General features: G+C 40.6%; 1 protein-coding gene across 3 annotated transcripts in view; it reads right to left on the bottom strand.

Moving 5' to 3' along the window:
• Positions 1-20,566, bottom strand: part of LOC121605042 (granule associated Rac and RHOG effector protein 1-like) — a 32,569-nt gene extending 12,003 nt beyond the window's left edge. The window contains exons 1-3 of one of the 3 annotated variants that reach the window (XM_041934779.1): positions 20,526-20,566; positions 7,962-9,419; positions 263-475 (exon numbers count right to left, since the gene is read on the bottom strand). In XM_041934779.1, the coding sequence (XP_041790713.1) occupies positions 263-475; positions 7,962-8,465 (717 nt within the window). In that variant the 5' untranslated portion in view covers positions 8,466-9,419; positions 20,526-20,566. Of the gene's footprint in view, positions 1-262; positions 476-7,961; positions 9,420-17,030; positions 17,051-19,954; positions 20,015-20,525 lie in introns of those variants that run through there. The other 2 variants (XM_041934787.1, XM_041934796.1) reach the window with 2 other exon arrangements.
• Between the last annotated feature and the right edge of the window lie 912 nt (positions 20,567-21,478).

A 21,478-nucleotide genomic window follows, 5' to 3' on the forward strand; every position in this document is an offset into this window, starting at 1 on the left:
GGCCAGTGGGACTGATTAGCTCGGGGATTAGTTAGGTCCTCTTACAAAATTGCCTCCTTTACATGGCTTGGTGGATAAAGGGGTAGAGAACATAATATTGAAGGTGCATCCCAAAAAAGAGGAAACGACTATAAATCATAAATTGGTGGTAAATGGTATTTCTCAGGAATGTGCAACAAGTCGGCTTTTCACCTAACCAAGACAAACCCCATATTTCCAAGGCCCAGACCAGGAACAGTCCTGGTGGAATGTTGCTGCATACCTGAGCTGCACCTTTCCATGAGCGGGAGGCTTCCTCTAGCTCTGTGAGAGGCCCGAGATCAGAGCTTTGGGAGCGGGAATTTGCACAACGCTCCTGGGCCTGTGCAAGAGCCTCTGCGAGGCAGGACTGAGCCACAGGCTGGACCTTCTGTAAAGCCTGTGATAGAAACTGGAAATGGACCTGCATCACCGTGAGGAAGCACCGACCCAGCACCTGGAAAGACATGGCAGAGATTACTGTTAAAACATACTGTACCTCATTCGTAACATTCTAGAGAACCTGAGTCATGATGTTCGACACAACAAACAATATGGATGCCTGCAGGGTAGGAAACCAACATGTATGTCCACATACCTCAGTGACTTGTTAACCCTCAACCAACTTTCTTGTGCTACTTTACCAACAAAATGAGCTTGTCTTATTTTTTCGTTTTCTACACCTTGACAGAAGAGAACAATATGCTTGACAAGAAAAAAAAGCTATGGTGTGTTTGTGGTATACTGCATGCTGTAAACAGATAAACATCTGAGAATGAGTACAATGTGTATTTTGCAAGCAAAAGACAGACGAAGAACATATCGGATTGAATATGTGTATAAGTGTGCGTGTGTCTGTGAAAGGGAGAGATAGAAGGTTTGTTGATTTAATACTTCAAGAACACAAAATTGCAGCCCGGACAGCAACATTTGATGCCATAGATCTATGTACTTCTATATGGGAAAAAGTACAGACTTTCTTATCTTTGTCTCTCTGTTTATTCAAGGTTTATCAATCATTCTTACCTACGTATATTTTTCTTACTTTTAATAGCAGTTCTGTTGATTTCTTTGTTAAAATCAAACAGTAATTTGCTCAAGTTCAGTAGCAATTTCAATTTTTTCATATATTTTCTGATCAAATCAAGGAACAAAAATGAAACAATACATACAAGAATATATTCAATTCCGATCATTAGAACACTGCTGAAATGCTCAAACTTGACAAATATTTTAGGGTAACATCTCTCCACACATACTGACTTGAATGTCCAAGTGTGTGTCTGTTTGGTGAGAGAATAGTCTAGGCTTAGAGGCTGTTTGTTGTCCAGTTAGCAAAATAAGGGAAACAGGACACCACAGGGTCCACCATGGTCACAGGGTTTTCTTTTTCAGGTACCTGCTGAAAATATCTCAAGGGGGATGCTGAGTTGTAAAGACAAAAATATTCTGCTGCTTTCTGACGGCAGACAGGAACAACAGGACACAACACTTCATGGAGACTAACACTAAACTAAGAACAACAGCTGTAAAGTGCCAGTTTATGTTCTTTAACTCAAACCACTGTACGAAATAGGACGGACATACTGGCTATCCGTCCGCCTACTCTGAGCATACTCTGGGAGGTTTGTTACACACAGGCCCAGATCCAGTGTGCACAAGATCTGAAATTCCTATGCCCGCTGCTGACGTCCTAATGAAGAACATAAAATAACATGAACGCAGGCTGACAATGAGATCGACTGCAATTCAAAGTGTTACAAAGTCCTCTACAATAACCAAGTGAGGAAAAAAAGGAGGCCATGGATACAGCACAAGATAATGGATAACACATGTGATTGGCTGTGCAGTCATGGAAAATATGAGAAATAAGAGTGCAGCAGAGCCAAGCCAGCGGTGGGCCCCTCTCAAGCCCAAACAAGGCGAATCATGAATCAAATCAACATTTATACTTCCATTTTCTGAGAACACCTGTACTGTAGGTGCACCGAATCTAGGGATCTAGCCCTCTTCTTGGGAAAGGGAGTGAGGCTGTTATAATAACCAGATGGTCATATCATGTTGCACCGCTATCCGAACAGCCTACATTGGTTGGTTAATGTCAATGGTAAATCTTTGCCTTTCACTGGCTCACTATCTCTTATTTTAATTTCCTCTTCTGGGTCTTCCCTTTTACACAATTATTCCTGGGAAACAGGAAGGTGACAATTGTCTCGACCCCTGCATTTCGTAGAACCGGTCAAATGTGTTAGTTCTCTACAAACGGAAACTGATTTACTGTGGAACTTGGGAAGTCATTCTAGATATGAACACATCAGCTGAATAAGCAAGTGTCAAAAAAATGTAGATATGAAATGTATTCATTTGGTTTAGTGGGGCTCTACTTTAAAGGACATCATGATCTGGCTAAAACAGATATTCAAAAGGCGCCCTGTGGAGCATTCTTGTAAACAAACAAAAGTTATGTTGACATTTATTGTTCCTCACCAAAACATACAGCATGTTTCCATGAGTTCATGTATATCCTTTCTTTGTCAAACATTTGCCAAAGCCAGTTGTTTTTTCTAGCATTTTAATTGCAGCACTGTTTATATCCATGTTTGCTAGCTTGCAGTCTTCTGGCAGTTTCTGTCACCTGACATTTATTGGCAAAATAGCATGAAACCATCATCAGGAATGTGTATCACATTACCAGCATGCGCATGTACGGCACAAGCCAAATAGGGACCCACTCATCAAAACATTGCTCCATAGCCCTACTAGTTGACAGAAACTAACCCTGAGTGCCTGTTTTGGTCTGAAGTGAAAAAAGGAGCATGCCCAGAAATGCTGTTACACTGGCCTGTGAGCAGCAGCTATCTCATTACAAATCCTGCATGTGTTTAGCGTTACTTAAGACCTACTGCAACTAAAATTACTTCAGTTTTGTACTTTTGGTACACACACTCACTTTCGCCTCATGTTATCCTGGCAGCCACACAAATGTTCATGAGTCTGGTGAGCAGCAGAGAGATAGAAGCCTCATAAGTTTAAATAGTGTGTTGTTATTCATGTTGTCCTTTGCTGTCTGAACTGTTCAAAATATCAGCCTCTTCTCACGAAGGTTTTTTTCTTCTCTAATTTGGTATCTCTCCACCATACACAAGTCAAAACAGCCAATGAAAATAACTCTTACAATAAATACACCATATGTTTTACTGCAATTATATGAAACTCTCATATGACACGACCACATTACATCAACAAACAAGCAACTGTTTGAAAAAAAGATGGCAAGAGTGTTTCTAACAGCTGAAAACAAAGGGGTTGTTTTTTCAGTGTGCACTGGGGTTGGCTGGGAGGGCTTATGCAGTCGTCTGACTAGAGCAGGATGAAGGTCTTTCTCATCGTGGGGACCTCTCTGTCTGCCTCTGGTCTTCACTCTGTGGTTTAAACTTACAAGCTCGGAAAACGGCCTCTAAACAAACCGTGACATTTTCATGCATATTTGGCAGTGGAGTCACTCCGAGCAGCCAAGTAGCCGAGCTCTGATTTTGAAAAAAAAGTGGTTTGTTTAGCAGACTGCAGTGACCTGAACGATGGGGGCTCTTTCTGGGGTGGGGGGCAAAAGAAAGAAAGAGGAGAAGGAGACGTGAGCAAGGGAACTAGGGGGGGAAAGCTTCACATACCACAACTCCCCAAACTCAGAAATGCATTTGGTTCGTTCTGAAGACCTCATAATACATCCAGCTGCCAAACAGCATTCCTGGACTCATTCAGACAAAGGAAAATCCTTTTCACAGTCAAAAATACATCACGTCTTACGGCACAGGCTGAATAAGCGGCGATTGTCACAAGATAGGTCCAAACAAATTTCATCTGTGAATATACGCAACTTTCTTCTAATTAAAACATTGGAGGCAGTAGTGCAGAATTTAAGTCAAAAGCAACACTTGCCTACTTGAGTGAACACAAACCTATACCATAGACAACTTTATCCTTTAACAGTAAAAGAATAAATCATATTACGCCTACTGTCATTACGTTCCATTAAATGAATACAAACACCCTTTGGGATTAAAACGAACCCACTTACTGTGCCATATAAGACCACTACATTTTGTTCATGCGTAATTGGCACATCATACTTCACTATACCAAAACAATATTATTGTATATGTGCAGTGTTTTACCAGAGGTTAATACAACTAAGACACTCCAATACAGCCATTGTAAAGTAAAGTATAAAAATGTTTCCTTCTCTGCTTTAACAAATGTACCCTTTATGCCCAGGGCCAGACAGCATGTTTGAATGCCAAGCCATGCGGTCTACACTTTCACAGACTTGGGCTTCCTCTAATATTCAGATGTGCATAACCACGACCACAGAGAGTCAGATTTACTGACTGCGGTGCAAAAGTGTTTCCTGTTTTGGGCTCAGCCACATCCACTGAGGTCCTGCAACCCCTCCAGTGTCTTGGCTGCAGCCATGTACCCATTCAATGATGCATGCCAAAGGATTATGGAAACACAAATAACCTCTTATCTTTCCTGTTGAAGAGCCACCTGTGGCACATTGCTGCAGTTTTGTCACAGGTACCACAGAATCAAATATAATCAGAATTTTCTTTGTCCAAATTCTTAAATGCATTCTTAAATTTGTACAAAGTGGCAAACTTCAGACGAACTGAGGTGAAATAAAGGAATGCAGGTAAAGCAAATAGGAATTCTGTCAGAATGCCAGCAAACAAACAACCTTGAGGCAAGATTGTGGCCAAGATTTTCTTTCTGGATGGTGCCCTTGAGAATTTTGTATACACACCATGGAACGTGTGTGAGTATGGAACCATTGTGGATTTTGTTTGTTTTGTCATCTTCACTTCTTGCATATGCCACATACATTTGTCATTTTTTAAATTTTGTTCTTTGTTTTTAGGACTTTTTCTTCTTTCATATGTTATTATTACTGAAGGTCTAAACTTATAGACCTTCAGTAATTTCTCTTTCTCTAATATTCATCTGCCACAAATATTTGTCAGTTGAAAAAAAAAACTGCCATCTTCATATCTGTCTCCCAATAACATTGGTGTTTTTTTGTTGCTTTTTTGGACTTTTTAAAAATAATTGTGTCCAGATCTTTTGTAGGTGCTCATTTCAGACTGATGCTGCAACCTTAAATGAACCCATGTTTGAGGTATGACAGTGTCAACATCCTTTACCCAACCTGGCTTCATGAACCTCCTGACTATGGTTTAAAGTGGGTCTGACACAGCCTAGATTTACAACCCTGTTTCCAAAAAAGTTGGGACACCATGTAAAACATAAATAGAAACAGAATGTGATGAATTGCAAAACATTTAAACCCCATATTTAATTGAAAATAGCACAAAGACAACATATCAAATGTTGAAACTTAGAAAAGAAATTTAATTGTTTTTTGAAAATGATATCCTCATTTAGAATTTGATGCTAGCAACATGTTTCAAAACAGTTGGGACAGCAGCAACAAAAGACTAAAAAAAGTTGTGAAATGTAAAAACAGCTGGTGGAACATCTCACAATGAATTAGGCTTTGTGGCCTAACTCATAACTGGCAACAGGTTAGCAACATGATTGGGCCTTAAAAGTCTTTCTGGAGCAAAGATGGGGAGGGGTTCAGCACTCTGTGACAGACTGCACTGACAAATAGTGCAACAATTCTAAGAATCATGTTTCTCAACATAAAACTGCAAAGAATTTGGGGATTTCAGTCTCTACGGAACATAATGTCATTAAAAGATACAGAGAATCTGAAGAAATCTATGTACATAAGGGACAAGGCTGAAAACCAATATTTGATGGCCGTGGTCTTCAGGTCCTCTGATGGCACTACATTGAAAACAGACAGGATTCTGTAGTAGACATCACTGCATGAGCTGAGGAACACTCCCAAAAACCAAATACAAGATGAAACTCTACCATGCAAAGATTAAACCATATATAAACCAGACCCAGAAATGATGCCGCCTTCTCTGGTCCCGAACTCATTTAAGATGGACCGAGGCAAAGTGGAAAACTGTCCTGTGGTCTGACGAGTCAACATTTGAAATTCTTTTTGGAAATCATGGACGCAGCGTCCTGCGGGCTGAAGAGGAAAGGAACCATCCGGCTTGTTTTCAGCACACAGTTCAAAAGCCAGCAAACCATCCGTGATGGCATGGAGGTGCATTAGTGCACACGGCACTAATGCACCCCCTGCACATCTGTAAAGGCTCCATTGATGCTGAACCATATATATGCAGGTTCTGGAGCAACATATGCTGCCAAGTAGACAACGTCATTTTCAGGGAAGGCCTTGCTTATTTCAGCAAGACGATGCCAAACCACATTCTGCACATATTCCAACAGCATGGCTCCGCAGTAAAAGAGTCCAGCTGCTAAACTGACCTTCCTGCACTCCCGATTTGTCACCCACTGAAAATGTTTGCTGCATTATGAAACGTAAAATACAACACAGGACATCTCGAACTGTTGAGCAGCTGAAATCGTACATCAAGCAGAAATGGGAAAGCATTTCACTTTCAGAATGACAGCAGTTGGTCTCTTCAGTTCCCAAACGTTGACAGATTGTTGTTAAAAGAAACAGTGACGCAATACAGAGCTAAACATGACCCTGACCTAACGTTTTGTGATGTGTTGCTGGCATCAATTTCTAAATGAGGATATAATTTGCAAAAAAACAATGAAATTTCTCAATTTCAACATTTGATGTGTTGTCTTTGTGCTATGTTCAGTTAAATGTGTGGTTTTAGTGTTTACGAAACAGAATGTGATGATTTACGTACATTTGCATTTAACAGTGTCCAAACTTTTTTGGAAATGGGGTTGTAGTAGAAAAAGATGAGCAGAGGTTTCTGCAACAACTATAGGATTACTGCACTGTATAATATTGCTAGTGGCTTCTAGTTCTCTCAGCCATTAGGTCTGCTGCTCTCAATAATGTCCATGTTCTTTTCTTTCCCCTTTTTAGATTCCTCAAGTATGTTCAGCAAATACATTTATACAAGATGTGACACAGAGCAGATGCAGACCCCATTCTTGTGTGAACGGCAAGAACCACAGATGAACCAGGTGCAGGTGTGTGTGTGTGTGTGTGTGTGTGTGTGTGTGTGTGTGTGTGTGTGTGTGTATAATGTTTAGGGAACGCTAAAACTCTCTTTATTAATAAGGTGACAAAAGACAGTGTAAAGGAGAAAGAGATGTACAAAAGGAATTTGAGACACAGAGAGAAAATGATTCCCACATCACAGTTGAGCCTTTTGGTTATTTAGTGCAGCAGTGTTCAAATCCTCAATAAAAGTCATGAAAAACACCTCAGCGACAATGTTTCACATTTTACACATCAGCAAATTCAGAGCTATGGAAAGATGGTGTGGTATTCAGAGTGACAAAAGATGACTTTCCTTCTCACATCCTCAGTGTTTTTCACACCTCACCCTCAGATCCTAACACCAGCTTAACACTGGGCGTGAGAAGCATATTTGAGCCAGGAAACACTGATTCATGAAGCCAGCCTTCTGACAGAGTGCAGCTAAGCATCTCAGCACGACTGCTAGAAGACGAGTCATGAGTAAATGAATATGGTACAATATGTGGCACTTAACTGTAGCGCCCCAGGTTCTGAGCTTAACTGATTCTTTCCAGAGGAACAAACAGTAGACTCGAATGCCAGTGAGTTTTTTGTTTGGTGGCTGGCATGAGACAGACTCATTTTACTTGAGTCAACACAACATGACATACTCAAACTATCAAGTTTGTCACATGTACACTATTTGTCATATATCATATAAGGTACAACACAGTGAAACATAATCCTGTTGTGTGTGTTTGTGTGCGAGTATATAAACATTTAAACTTGTTTATATACTCCAGTATATAAATGAGTTCAATAAGTGGATATTGAGAGATGGTGTGTGAGCACCTACCTCAACATCCTGCAGGCTGAAGTCGTTCTGGTCTTTGAAGTTGGCGGCCCCGGCGCTCAGCTCCATCAGCATCTTGGCGATCTCAGGCTTTATTGCTGCAGTCAGCCTGCTGGCCGCCTCCATGACGTGTTCCTGCACGTCCTTCAGTTGCATAGCTGCTTTGGAATAGTGAGAGTTCCTGAACACACTGCTGAACAGGTCTGTGAGGAAGGCGCTGGCCCTGCAGAACACATTGAGGGCATCCAGATATTTGGAAATGCCCTGCTGGATGTCTGCAACCGCGGTAGTGGCGCCAGAAGGAGGTGGGTGGCAGGTGCCAGGCATGCCCACCCCGCTGCCCATGGGCGAAGAGGCCGAGCAAGAGGAGGCCAGGGAGGCGCTCAGGGTCCGGCTCAGCTCAGGCATCTGGTACTGCTGGTGCTGTTGCACTTTCTGCTTGGACCCGCCAAGCAAAAAGCGACGCTTATAGTCCATTTTACTTTCCTGCGCACTACAACAATACATAAGTGGTGCAACGGCACCGGAAGCTGTTGTTTTTAGTTTGTTTTTTCCCCCGCAAAGTGCTCTTGTCCTCTTTACAAAAACACCAAACCCAATGGTCCTGAAACTGTTCAAGTTACATTAAAAGACAGCTCAAGGATTTCACCTGCCAGAGGCTCATCTCAGTGTGCCTAGAAGAGAGGCAGCACAGACTTGGGTGAGGTCGGAGGGCGATCAAAAAGACAAGCAGGCTGAGTGAAATGCTTAGATGCAGCCCTGCTGCAGATCCGTCCAGCCCAGCTTAAAAAACAGCACAGACACACCTTCAGATTCTCTGTTTCCAGCTTTAAACAAAATGATCATAATAGGGGAGGAAAAGTCAAAAACACTCCATAATTAAAGTGACACTACAGCCAAGTTTTAAAGTGCATTAACTTTCCTTCAGAGTGGGAAAAAAATCCTTCTTCATACAGTATATAGAGTATATACACATATGTATGTACATATATAAACCTATGCCAGCCTGCACTAATAAAAGTAGAAAATTCTTTTAAAAGCTGAGAGGAAAAATGAAATCCAAGGAAAATGAGACACTGGTCAACAGCACTGAGGGAAAAAATGACTGTAATAAAACAAAAACAACAAGTAAGTAAATGCTGGAATCAGAGGATGTGGTTTGGGCTCTTCTCGTGCACTGGCTGGCAGAGGAGCTGCGGGAGGCAAAGGGCAGACAGATCCAGTCCGTCTCAAATCCTCTTCACAAAGCAGGACTCTGCAGGCAGTGAGCAAGCGGCCAGCTGATAGCTCTGTCTGCCTGTCTGAAGTCTCCAGCAGCTTCCTGGTTTCTCCCCGTCTGCTGGCTGAGGTAGATATTACTCACCGCGGAAACAAGTGTGCTTCCAGATCTCGCTGTTCTCCGCGGATGCAGATTAGAGCGACAAAAGCACAAATGTATCTGTAAGGCCTCTAGGTCACTTCCTAAGGGAGGAAAGGGCAGAGACACAGAAAAGAGGGCTAATATCATGTCAAAGAGGAAGGATGAGCTTCATTTCAACTATTTCACTGTTACACCCCAAAATAAACAACTGCCCATTGCGACTCAAAACATAAACATAAATGCAGTTATTGTAGATGGGTTGTAGTGTTTACATAAAATCATGGTTAGTATTCATACTGTACATACAGTAGTTTTTATGACAAGCCTGAGTGTTATGTAGAATGACAGGAACACAAATCTGATTTGTGAAATGAAATGCCTTTGAAAATAGCAGGTCAAGCAATAGTTCATATTGTTGGATAAAAACCTCAGTGGCAAATCACACCGAAAGCAGAAGTGAGAAAGTTCACACTACTTATTTTACAAAGATCAGATAACGAGAATCTTGGATCCAATAATAGCTTCGCTAAATTAAATGCACATATATGATAATTACTGTGCCGCTTGAGAACATAACATGAAGATGGAGTGAGTCATCACATTTAAGAGTGTAATCAAACTCTGTTAACCTACAGAGGCTGACTACTGACCAGAAACAGCACCGCGCTTCCCTTTCCTAGGGCTGATCTGTTCAACTGGCTGTATCAGAATAAGGATTTTCTTTCTCAAAGGAGAACGCAGGTCAAGCGATTTGGAGAGCAAATCCTTCTCTCACTGTCCAGTAGCTGAGATAAACTGTATCAACAATTTGACTTCAGCTGTCTAATTAGTGACAATCTTAAGGTACTGCTTAGACAGTAAATGTTACATCTGAGTTACAAATATGGTTTCAAAAGTCTCAATCACATTCCCTTTAATTACACTAGTCTATTTTGTTCTCCTGAAATGACATTAAATATTTAATTACAGCATTCACCACCTCACATTCTGCAGTTCACACTTTAATTTACAGAACCTTGTAGTCACTATTTGTTACATGTCTTTCTTGGTTCTGTTATCCCCCAGTAAAAAATATTCAAAGTAACAATTGTAGGGTCATTTTATACACAGGACAGGGACTAATATCGAACATATACTTCATTTCAGTTTTATTCCATATCAAATTATGATATTTGGCACAACCTATGCTGTTTGGCATTGTAACTTGTGTAGTTCAGAACACCTAATTCACAATTTAGAAGTTACACAATAACTTGTTTTAGTTTTGTTCCACTGTAGATACACCAATACAGTTACAATATCAAACCCCAGCTATAAATTGTGACATCCATAATATTTTGGGATGTGTCAACTGTTGTATCGAGAGATGGAGAGTCTTATTTTCCAGCTCTGATTAGAAGAGGATCATATTTAGCCACATTTCTCGAACTTGGTGATAATATTATATTACAGTTTGGTTAAGAGCTGTGGTTTATGGTTTTACATTTCTAGACGATTACTAACACCATACCTCACAGACAGCATCTCCGAAAAGAATCTCTGGCAGTGTCTGGTTTAGCAGAACACAGCTGCGGAGAGAAATTCCTGCAACAAGCCATTGTTGGAAGACACTGCAGCGTCTGTTGAGCTCCACATAGTAGGAGTCACAATACTCTCATTCAATACCCCAAGCATTATGTGACTTGCCCTTCTCCCTTTGGCCTTTTCACTTGATTACGAATATAATATTTTACATTGTCAAGATCAAGGGGAATTTGTCCTCACATCTCTTTCTACAAGCAATCCAGACAGCCAAAGGTCAGCTGGTGACTGCAAATATTCAGAAAGACATGTTTACTGAACACAGTTAGCTACATTTCTGACAAGGAAATAATATGACTACTGATCTGCAATAATCTCAAATGCAGCATGCAAATTGTACCAAAAAAATGCCTGTGTCAATAAAGCAACCAGGAACTAATAAAAAAAACAACACAATTTGATGTTAAAAACCCATTTGTTTGTCATCTTTCTATTCCCATCCATCAATAAAAAGCACCCATTGGAAAAGTTGAAAAACAGACAGATAATAACTTTTATTTATCTGAGGTAAAACATTCAATAGATTCAATAGTATGAGCCTGTGTTATTCTTTAGGCTAGTAGGTGTATCTTTCAAAGAAAACAGTTCATCACTAAACCTATTCCTTTGCTATGTTGAGCCCCAGTGGCACTGAAATAGATACACTCCTGATGATTATCCTCAATGAGACACCAAACATCAACATGACAGACTACCCTATTAGATATACAGCTCCCTAACACAGCAGGCCTGTCATTCTGTGGAACATTCAGACCCTGTTATCTTGTAACAACATGCTAAAAGCCTCTGTGTTTTGGGATGAGTCAGGAAAAGCAACGTGTGGGGAAAAAAACCCAAAAAAAACACCATCACCATCCAGCCTGCTGTCATTGCATGCTAAGCAGCCGCGTAGTGGCCTTACATGCGTAGCTTCCATTATGTATCCACGCCAACATTCTCCGACCTTCAATCCTCACTTCCTTTCATAAACAGAGGGGTACGCCCGGCAAAAATCAACCCAGCCTCATCTGTCCCTGGCTGTAAAGTTAAGAGACAGAGCCAAGGGAAACTAGTGACCTCCTCATGAAGGGACTACAGAGACGTGCTTCCCATTTTTAACCCTTATATTACAGGCAAATGTTTGTTATTATTTAAAGACATTATACAGAAGGTTATCTACTTGCACAGCCACATGCATGCATACTTACACTTGAGTCACTGGGAATATACCTCACTCGTGGGCTTGCACTTGCTCTACCAGTGTTACTTGTTTGCATTTTCCAAAGCTTTCCTAGGCTATGTTCACCCAGTGTTTCCCTAAACAAAGCCAGGTGATTTTCACTAAACAGAAGCTGCTGTGTTAACTGCAGCAGTCATAAATCACATCAGGGGTCGATTGTTGGCTCAATGTGGTAAACACTTTTTCAAGATCTATGTATATACTAGGGATCCAATATGCAAAGGCAGTATCGCTACGAATACAGACCTTGTTAAGTTAATCAGGTATCAGCCATGTTGTGACAGATTCACAATGCATATAGTTTCATTGTCAAAGTCATTTTAAATTTCAGTTAGATTTATTCAGTCACAGCAGGCTGCTCTGATCCATATCCTTGTGTTTTCTTATATAAGCAATGTTCTTAATTAGTTACCAAACTGCACTGCAGCTGGGCTATAACTTCTTCAATGGAATATCACACCACGCAACTACATTTGACCAGTTGTCCACATCACTTCTCATCTTTTTAGCTTTACAATAATGAGTTTGAAAATGCACTGCACACGAAATACAACATCAACCAACAAAATGGGCAGATAAATTCAAGGTACAGTATGTTGCCAACTCTAAGAGAATGAGGTTTTCCTTTAAGAAGCATTTGCCGGGTGAACAGCACATGCACACAGTGTACTTGTTACTCAGTGGCAGTTTGAGAGCAGCTAACTAGTGCAACAGTGCAGACCTCTAAATCCCAGGGATTACAGCAACAGAACCTGCCAGGTGCTCAACAATGCCTGCTAGTTGACACAGTTAATAGGATATTAGCTTTAGTGAGGTAAACAAGAAACTTGAGTTTCGCTAGCCTGAGGCTAACCACTCTAGTTCTCACACTACTGGACTAAATAACAGGGAAGAGTACAGAAATACAGTATGTGCATCAAGTTGTTTGGAAGAAGATTAACAGGTCAGCAAGGCCACCATACGGAAAAAAAAAAACTTTAAATGAATGTGCATATTTCATGTCATGACATGTTTGTTTTTGTTGTGATGTCCCTTTTAGATATTATTTTCACTTCATTTCTTAATACTATACTTGCTCAGCTCTTTATAGTTAACTATTTTAGCATTTCTTGGAAATACTATCATCATGCAGAATGAAATAAAGGACCTGGTCACAGCAGCAATTAGCAGTGGTATTCCAAAGTCACACTTTGACATCAATTTACTCAAATCGTTTTTCATTCCTTGATAGTAAAAACATGCTAAAATACATTGATTTATTCCTATATTAAATGTAAAAACATCGAAAACTTTCTAAAAACTAAGAAGATATGCATACAGTATCATGTGTGATACTAGTTTGTAGCATGATACTGAGACACAGCATCTGGTTTCAACTAGTACTGATTTTGACTCTAAGAGTAAAAACCTCCTCTTTCTTTGATGGACTCCATGGCTCTTTGCTCCTCAGAGTGAATAACAAAAGTAGGAACTGATGAAGTGCAGTGAGTCACAGTCCATTCAGCCTGAATAACAAAGCCAGATTTTTTTTCTGACAAAACTGTGGGTTACTTGTTTTGTTACATGGTTGTTCCAGGCAGATATAATGTATCCATGTAACATTATTAGAGAGTGTTAGCGGTCCACATTTCCTTCCTGGCTATAAAACTCTGTAAGCAGAGGTTATCCCAAGAGAAGCCGACACAACATCAATATTAATGAGGCCTGCTGGCTTCTCAGGGTAGCTACATTGGCTGCCATCCTTCCGTTGCAGGGCACACTGTATTAAGAGACTGCACCCAAACAAACACATGTGATAGGAGAGTCCCTCCGGATGTGCACTGGAGTTGTGCCAGCCCACTTTAATGTCCTTCCTCCAGCAGGGGCTGCTTCAGGCTAATGTTAGCTCTATTTTCCCACTCACTGTACATGTCAGCTGCTCAGCTTCAACAGGAAGGGGGTTAAGGTTTCCTGGAGCAAGCTCCCTGTCGCCAGTAACAAAAACGTCAAACCAAGCATGCCACTGGGTAGGGGTATGCAGTAAATCATAGTATCATAATCTACCTGTCTGCGCAAACCTCTGGCCAAAGAATTGCAGCTATCAACAGACAACTACAGGGAAGTTTTTCAAAGTGGTAGCATTCAGCTCAGAGAAACTAGGTGGAACATGCATACAACTTCTCTGCAACAACCAGCTTTACTTCCATTATGGGAAACACATTTACACCTGGGATGGTGGCCAATACATCTGCACACTTCTGCTGCCAGCTACTGAGCAGCTCACTCAAGCATACAAGTGCCATTGCTCAAAGGCACCTTCTCAGCTGTTGAAAAGCATTTGCTTTTATTCACTTTCTTCACACAGATTTACAAACAGATTGGACAAAATAAACCAGTCAACCCTCTGGTCACAAGCCCACTTCTGTAACCTTCAGGATACTGTCACTCATTTTACCAATAGCAGTTACTTTTGGATCTGCAGCCATATTTGTGTGAATGTCACATTACAGCTAGGTAGCTTAATAGCTGTGGATGGGGCAGCTGTTACCCATGCTGACAGCTCCTTATCCATCTGCCACTGTGAGGCAAACACAGGCCTTCTGACGCTCCAGCCACAGGCCCGACATTAGCTCTCTCATGAAGTCTATTTCAGCCTCCACGGGCAAAACAGCTGCCCTACGGTCCACACCGCACTGTTTTTAGACACTCCAAAAGGTTCAGCTCAAAGAAAAAGTTATCCCCTACATCTGTTGCCAATGAAGCAAAGGAATGCATTTCCCCAGAACCCTCTTAATGTGGGTTCAAACAAGCACAAAAAAGCAGGTCAGGAAAACCAGACATACACTGGAAGATATTCTCCTCAAAATGTAATGTCATTGTGTTAAAACATACATACATACATACATATATAAATAACTAATTGGGTTTTGGAAAGCAAGATCCAGACTGTTTATTTGGTGAGAGAAGCTTCAATACAGACATTCCAGAGAGCAGATAAGCCATAGTAAAGTCTGAGAATCAGCAGACAGTTTGAGGAGGTCAGTCCAAATGACAGGACAAGTGCTGCGAGCAACTGTGTGACAGGAGCTGAGCCAGGCTCCTCTTGCCCACAGAACACAAGGAGAGTATTGTAGCAGGCCCTGGTCTCCTCATACCAGCACATAGAAAAAACACACTCTCGCACATGCAGCTGCATGACTCTGTGAAAGAGAAAAATAAAGGCTTTGGCTACAATTTAATATTAACTGCAAAAATAGATTTTCTGCCATCAATACAGCATTTCTCCTGGAATTATTTTGTAGGCAGCTGCAGGTTTAGGTGACTGGGTGTAATGTTTGGTTTTGTTCCCATAACTAATCCTGTTTTGGTCCGATGTTTGTTCTGAGAATCTGGAACAAAAAATACATTTAATCTGATATTCAGTTATCATAAAAAGCTGTTCATATGCAGTGTTCTATGAAATCATAGCCAATTCTGCTTGATTGTATTTTTTGGAAGATTCTGAACTTTCTAAAGCAGTAGTGAAACTTTTCCTGTGGCTGAAACAAACCATTTGAGCGAGTGAGGACAAAATCTAATACTCATATCAGTCATGAGGCTGATACGGTTGGTGAACAGGCTGGATAATATTAGGCTAACCTGTTCTGCCGTAACAGACATTGTAAGTAGCTTATCGCTCCAATAAAAATAGCAGACAGGCCACTCTAACAAAGGACATACTTGAAGACCCCACAGATTTGTGTCACATATGCAAATACAAATTTCAACATGTGCCTTTGTCAAACAATAATGTGTTCCAACACCCTAAGAAAAAAAACAAACAAACAAAAACAATCAATTTACTAATTCATTTAAGTCTCCCCAGGGGAATCAAGATGACAATATACTTGTGAATGCCAATAAATGCACCATCTCATTTGATTTAATCAGAGCCTTTGCACAAACTGTATTCAACTGTAAGCAAACAGTAAGCTCAGATATCCCCTCCAGAATAGCAGTATACAATAGTGTGTGTTTAGTGTGCCCAACCAGTGGGTTTCAAAAAGTAAGAGCTGTGATGAAAGGCTCTGACGTCAGTTCCATTCATGAAAGGCTGCTGGCAACCTGTGGAGATTAAAATGCTTCCCTCAGCCTATATTGGGCAAGCTACATACTGAGGTCACAGGTTGTGCTGCATGCCAGCCACCAGGTTGATGTTTTTTCAGCCAGGGCAAGAGCAAGAATTAATTCTTCCACTTTGGGCACAATGAGACAGAATATGGAGGTCCCATAGAAGCCAGTAAATCGGGCTAGGTCAGACAAACAGCAAAACTATTCCCATATATTTTGACACCAAAAAAAATCAACTCAACACCAGAAACTTCAGTAATATTAGTAACAGAAACCAACAACCTTCTGCTTCTATGTGTAAAATATGCTGACAGGTATGATTTCAGAATATAGTAGGGTGGTGGAGTCAGGAACTTTTTAAATAGCAAAACCTGATTTAAGACACTGCTGAAGAGCCCTTGAGCAACCTACCTAATCTCTATCAGCTCCACTATTCACTGTTTAGGCATGTAGGTGACCCTGACTTTTGACCTCCTTGTGGAAAAGCACAAGCAAAATATTTCCAGCAGGTATTAAGACAGATAAGTATCACATTACATTAGAATCTTGTGGTAGCCTTGATACTTGTTGTATTTGATCAGCTCTAGTGCACGAGCATTCATGCATCTCACTGGGAACATTTGACTGAGGGGCAAATAGCTGACCACAAACTAAGGCTAAACTGGTTTCCCAGGAGACACAGGCAAGATTTCCCAGGCTACAAGCTCTGTCCCCCTTATTTGTAAACCCACTAGCTGCTTCCCTCTTGATGAGGACTGGCATCTTCTTCAGTTCTGCCTTGAAGTAGAAAATAGCCTATTTGGTTAAAATAAGATGTGCTTACCAAGCAGTAGATGAAACAGAAGTGGAGATGTTACAGACGAACCAGACCCCCTCCCCCTGCCACACACCAGTGCAAACAGTTGTTAGTTTTGTGCATACATATGAAAATCCTGTCACACAATACAAGCCTGCATCTCTCTGGTGCATGGACTGGCAAAACTTGTTGTAGGTGGATATTACCTAACACACTGATAGAACGGCATACAAATCATCCTTTGCTTGTAACTCTTAAGCCAGAGGTACACAATATAATAATATGGCATAACTATCACATAACAGTACTATTGCTTTTTTGTCTAAGTGATGTCTAATTTGATTCTGTACAAATAACAACAAACTCCCCTTGTGCTGCCTTTATTCAATATGCTTCTGTATCCAATCTTCTTTACATTATTATTTTTCACTTTAGTGCATTTTATTTTTTTTTACATTTAGTGGATTTCAATAGTCTGTACCTTTTGTGAAGTATCACCATTTGTATACAGTACTGCAAAATACAGTATTGTCAAAACTTAGACTCAGGGGTCTCTAAACCAATGTGTCAAAAATGTTACAAAATGACTAAAAACTTTCAATAACAGAGCATCACTGGCACACAAAAAATATACTGCTCCAACAAAGCATCAAACTACTAATGTAATTATCAAACTTTCAAAATGTCAAATTTCAGAGGTAAAATAGCTAGTGGTCAAATCACTAACTTTAAAAAGAATAAAATGCATAAACTCAACTAAACTGTCAGGTGCAATCTTAGGAGATAAAGTATAAAAACAAGAAAGTAAAAAGAAGAGAAAATATAATACAATACAAAATTGTTAGAATTCCTAGGTTCTAATAATACCATGGCCTGGATTAACTCGTCCCTTCCCCCAGCAGAGACTCCTCCATATCACTCATCTGTATAATCTAAGACTGTGCAGCAAGAGAAACTCTAGGAAGCTCCTTTGTTGAAGGAAATATCTTTCAGGACTGTGGAGACAGTGCCAGTAAAGCACAGGCCAGGCCTGTACTCCACCCGAGGCAAGCGCAAACAGTAATCTTGTGACTGTACGTAGACTTCCTTACATGTGCATCCGGATTCACTGTTAGGCTAAGGTAAAGTGTCACTCCTGGTCATGTCACATGTTGACAAATACTGACAATGACAAAAAAAGAGAAAGAAAGTAAGAAAAACAACTGGAGCCTTAATACTGGTCCAATAACTGAGATGACTGTTCAGGCACACAGTTGAATAAGCTATTGAAATGAATGAGTTTAAACAGAGACAGGAATTTTGCAGAGCAAAGCACGTATTTCCACAGTGACGCAGCTGTGGCAGATGTCAACATGTAGGTCCAGGATTGTTTCAGTGAAAGCTGTACAAGCCTGCAAAACTCAACAAAAGGAGGCCAATGACCTTAACATGAATGCCTCCTTCTAAGTCTGAAAGTACACTTTATTAAGAGCTTAATGGCAGTCAAAATGGTATTAGGCCCCTATTCACCAGCATTAACATACATACAATGCTAGAATTGAAAATAACACAAACAACCTTCTGTGATTCAAAGTTTAAAAGGCCATTACTTTTTACAGTCATATTTCTGAGCAATGTTAACCACATGTTGCTTTATAAGGCAGCAAAAACAAACCCATCTCTTCCACCATAGTGGAATAAATTTGGTGTTAACATCAACAAGCCAGCCAGCAAAATTCGATTTCCCAATTCTGTTTATAGATATTTTTTCCTTCAGACAATCTAAACCACAGACTGTGATCATGAAAAATCTTCTTACTCTACATGATCAAATACTATGGGGAGCTAAATGATCACTTCTACTTTGATTCCTACACTCCAAAGACCAAAACAGGAAGTACTTTCCACATGATGTCAAAACACAGATCCCTGGCTAGAATGTAGATGCCTACACCACTCGAGAGAAGTGGGGCAACGTTTTTTATTAATGCAATTGCAGATATCTCCTCTGCTTGGTAAAGACTATATAAAGCCACCTATATAAAGTCACTGAGGTTGTGTAAGTTGCTGTTCTTGTGTTCGCATAGTGAGATCATTTACAATCAGCCCATTGAAATGGATGAAGGAAATAGCCGAAGCATTCAATGGACATTTCTGGACAGTTTTATGTAAAATACATAGGAGTTACAACACCTCTGTTGCAGGACTGCTGCTCCCTATACGTTACCAAACACAGCACGGCTCCACTCGTGCGACAGAAAATTAATGCAACAGAGACACACTGTTGGTTTTAATGCAACTTCAGTGAGGTAGAAAAGTGACTACCTGGTTAGCTTTGTACTTGCTAAGATATTATTTTAAGCCCAGATCACTATTTAGCAGGAAGGTGTAACAGAATCCCCGCAAGCGCAGTTAGCCGGTTTCATCGAAACTCTCCTGGATGACATGGGCCAAGTCATGAGAACATTATGTCGCAGCTATTAATACGGCCTTTTAACGCCCTAAACACACGGTCGCCGGAAAGGATTCCGCGGCAGCAGTGCATCAAGACAACAAACGTTAGAAAAGCCAGTGACACGAAAACCCCACAGCGTGCTCAGACAGTACATAGCCGGTACCCCGCGTCCGCTGCCTTCCCGACTTTGACACTCGCCCACTGGCAGCGCAGAACCAGATGCTCGCTCGTGAGCTAGCAAGCTAGTGCACTTCCCTTGAAGCCTATCAATATTGTCAGTCTAACATCAACTGCGGACACCAGTTACACTGCCACAAGAGTAAATTCCGCCTTTGTCGTTCGTTTATTGTCGTTAATGTTAACCTACATCCATTTTTTGTGCGGTGGGCAATTAACGTTACGGACTGCAGCGCGTAACGTTAACTTACAACCAAGAGCGCCCAGGTCCATTATCGGACGTGCAGTCAAACCAGGTCGCTGCTTAAGTAAATCTCATTAACTTACTCGTCTGTCTTACCTGCATTGCCACGATTATCTGTTGTCAAGATGGATCAAATCTGAGGGCTCGCCCATAGCTGTAAGCCAGTGGCTACGAAAACAGAAGCAACCGATACCGCCAATTGCTCCTCCTTCGCTAGCCGAGGCGGATGCGCTTCATCAGCACACATCATACTGGGTTTGTCAACAAAATATCAGTGTATGTTTGCATAAAAATGTACAATTCTTTGCAGCCCTCTTTAAAAACATTTGTCCGACTTTTTAATAGGTCGAATATGTCAATTAGGGAGCCAAAACGGATATAAGAATGGCAGAGTGATGCACGTCCGATAATGGGCGCAACAGTGTTTCATCGGTTCTAAGCAGGCTAGCTACCATTGCTAAACGAGCTAACGTTAGCTACCTAGCTAGCCCTCTGCGACACGATTGTCAGCGCTGGTGGAAAGCGCAAGCAAATGTAAGCGGCCCAGTGTTACTTTAGTACAAGCCAACATGAGTCAGTGCTACCGTAACCCAGAGAAAACCAAAAGGCTTCAGTAAAACACAAGGAAAATGTTAGTAAAGGTTAAGTTAATCACCACATCGCTCACCAGCTCTAGGCATCCACCCTCTTGACAGCGAATCCCCTGTCTGTGTGACCACAATTAAGACCACATCAGTAAAAACTAATACTTCCGGTACAACCTTCATAATAAAACAGAGAAATGGGTCTAGTATTAACAGCGTTTCTGAGTAAACCACAGTGGCAAATCTGGTGTACCAGCTGGAATCTTTCACCTGGTTTTAAATAACATATGTCTGCACTTACGTCTGAGCCATTAACGCAGTGATAATCATGACAACAAAATAAAAAATCAGTTCATCAGTTTTAGTGGTTGGTGTTATAAAGGCGTATTCGAGTATTAAGTCATAATGTTTACCCTAACTAAATTTTGTGATATTTTTCAGGGTATTTCGTTTGTCAGTGCTCTTCACCCCTTTATTTTGAAATCTAAATGTTATTTACGAAATAAGGGCAGTCGTCATCAGCGTGGCACACACATTGAAATAAGACGTATGGTCTTATAAAGTGCTGTGAGAACTGTTATTATAAAGCTGCTGTCCAAAAATGACACAACTCTAAAATGAAATATTATTATGAGATATGAGTACTAATTTTGATATTCCGGCAAAGAACTGTGCAAAATGCAGCTCAAGTCATCAAATAGTATCCTCTGTATTTTGCTTGTTATGGTGGTGATATCATATATGCATGAGATGCAGTGAGATGCATGAATGCTCGTGACTAGACATATATATATATATATATATATATATATATACACACACACACACACACACACACATATATACATATTTATTTATTTATATAGTTATATATATATTTATATATGTTAGATCATCGCTTTCCGATATCCAGCTTTGGCCAAAATTACTTAAACCATTTGCTGTTGTTTTGTCGTTTAGACTCTGATTATGTCTTAAATAATAAATACATTTGTAATTTGTTCAGGCTTTAGGCCAAGCCTTTTTCGCCCTCTAA

The sequence above is a fragment of the Chelmon rostratus genome, chromosome 1 (assembly GCF_017976325.1).
Source record: "Chelmon rostratus isolate fCheRos1 chromosome 1, fCheRos1.pri, whole genome shotgun sequence".
In the NCBI taxonomy this organism is placed as follows: domain Eukaryota; kingdom Metazoa; phylum Chordata; class Actinopteri; order Chaetodontiformes; family Chaetodontidae; genus Chelmon; species Chelmon rostratus.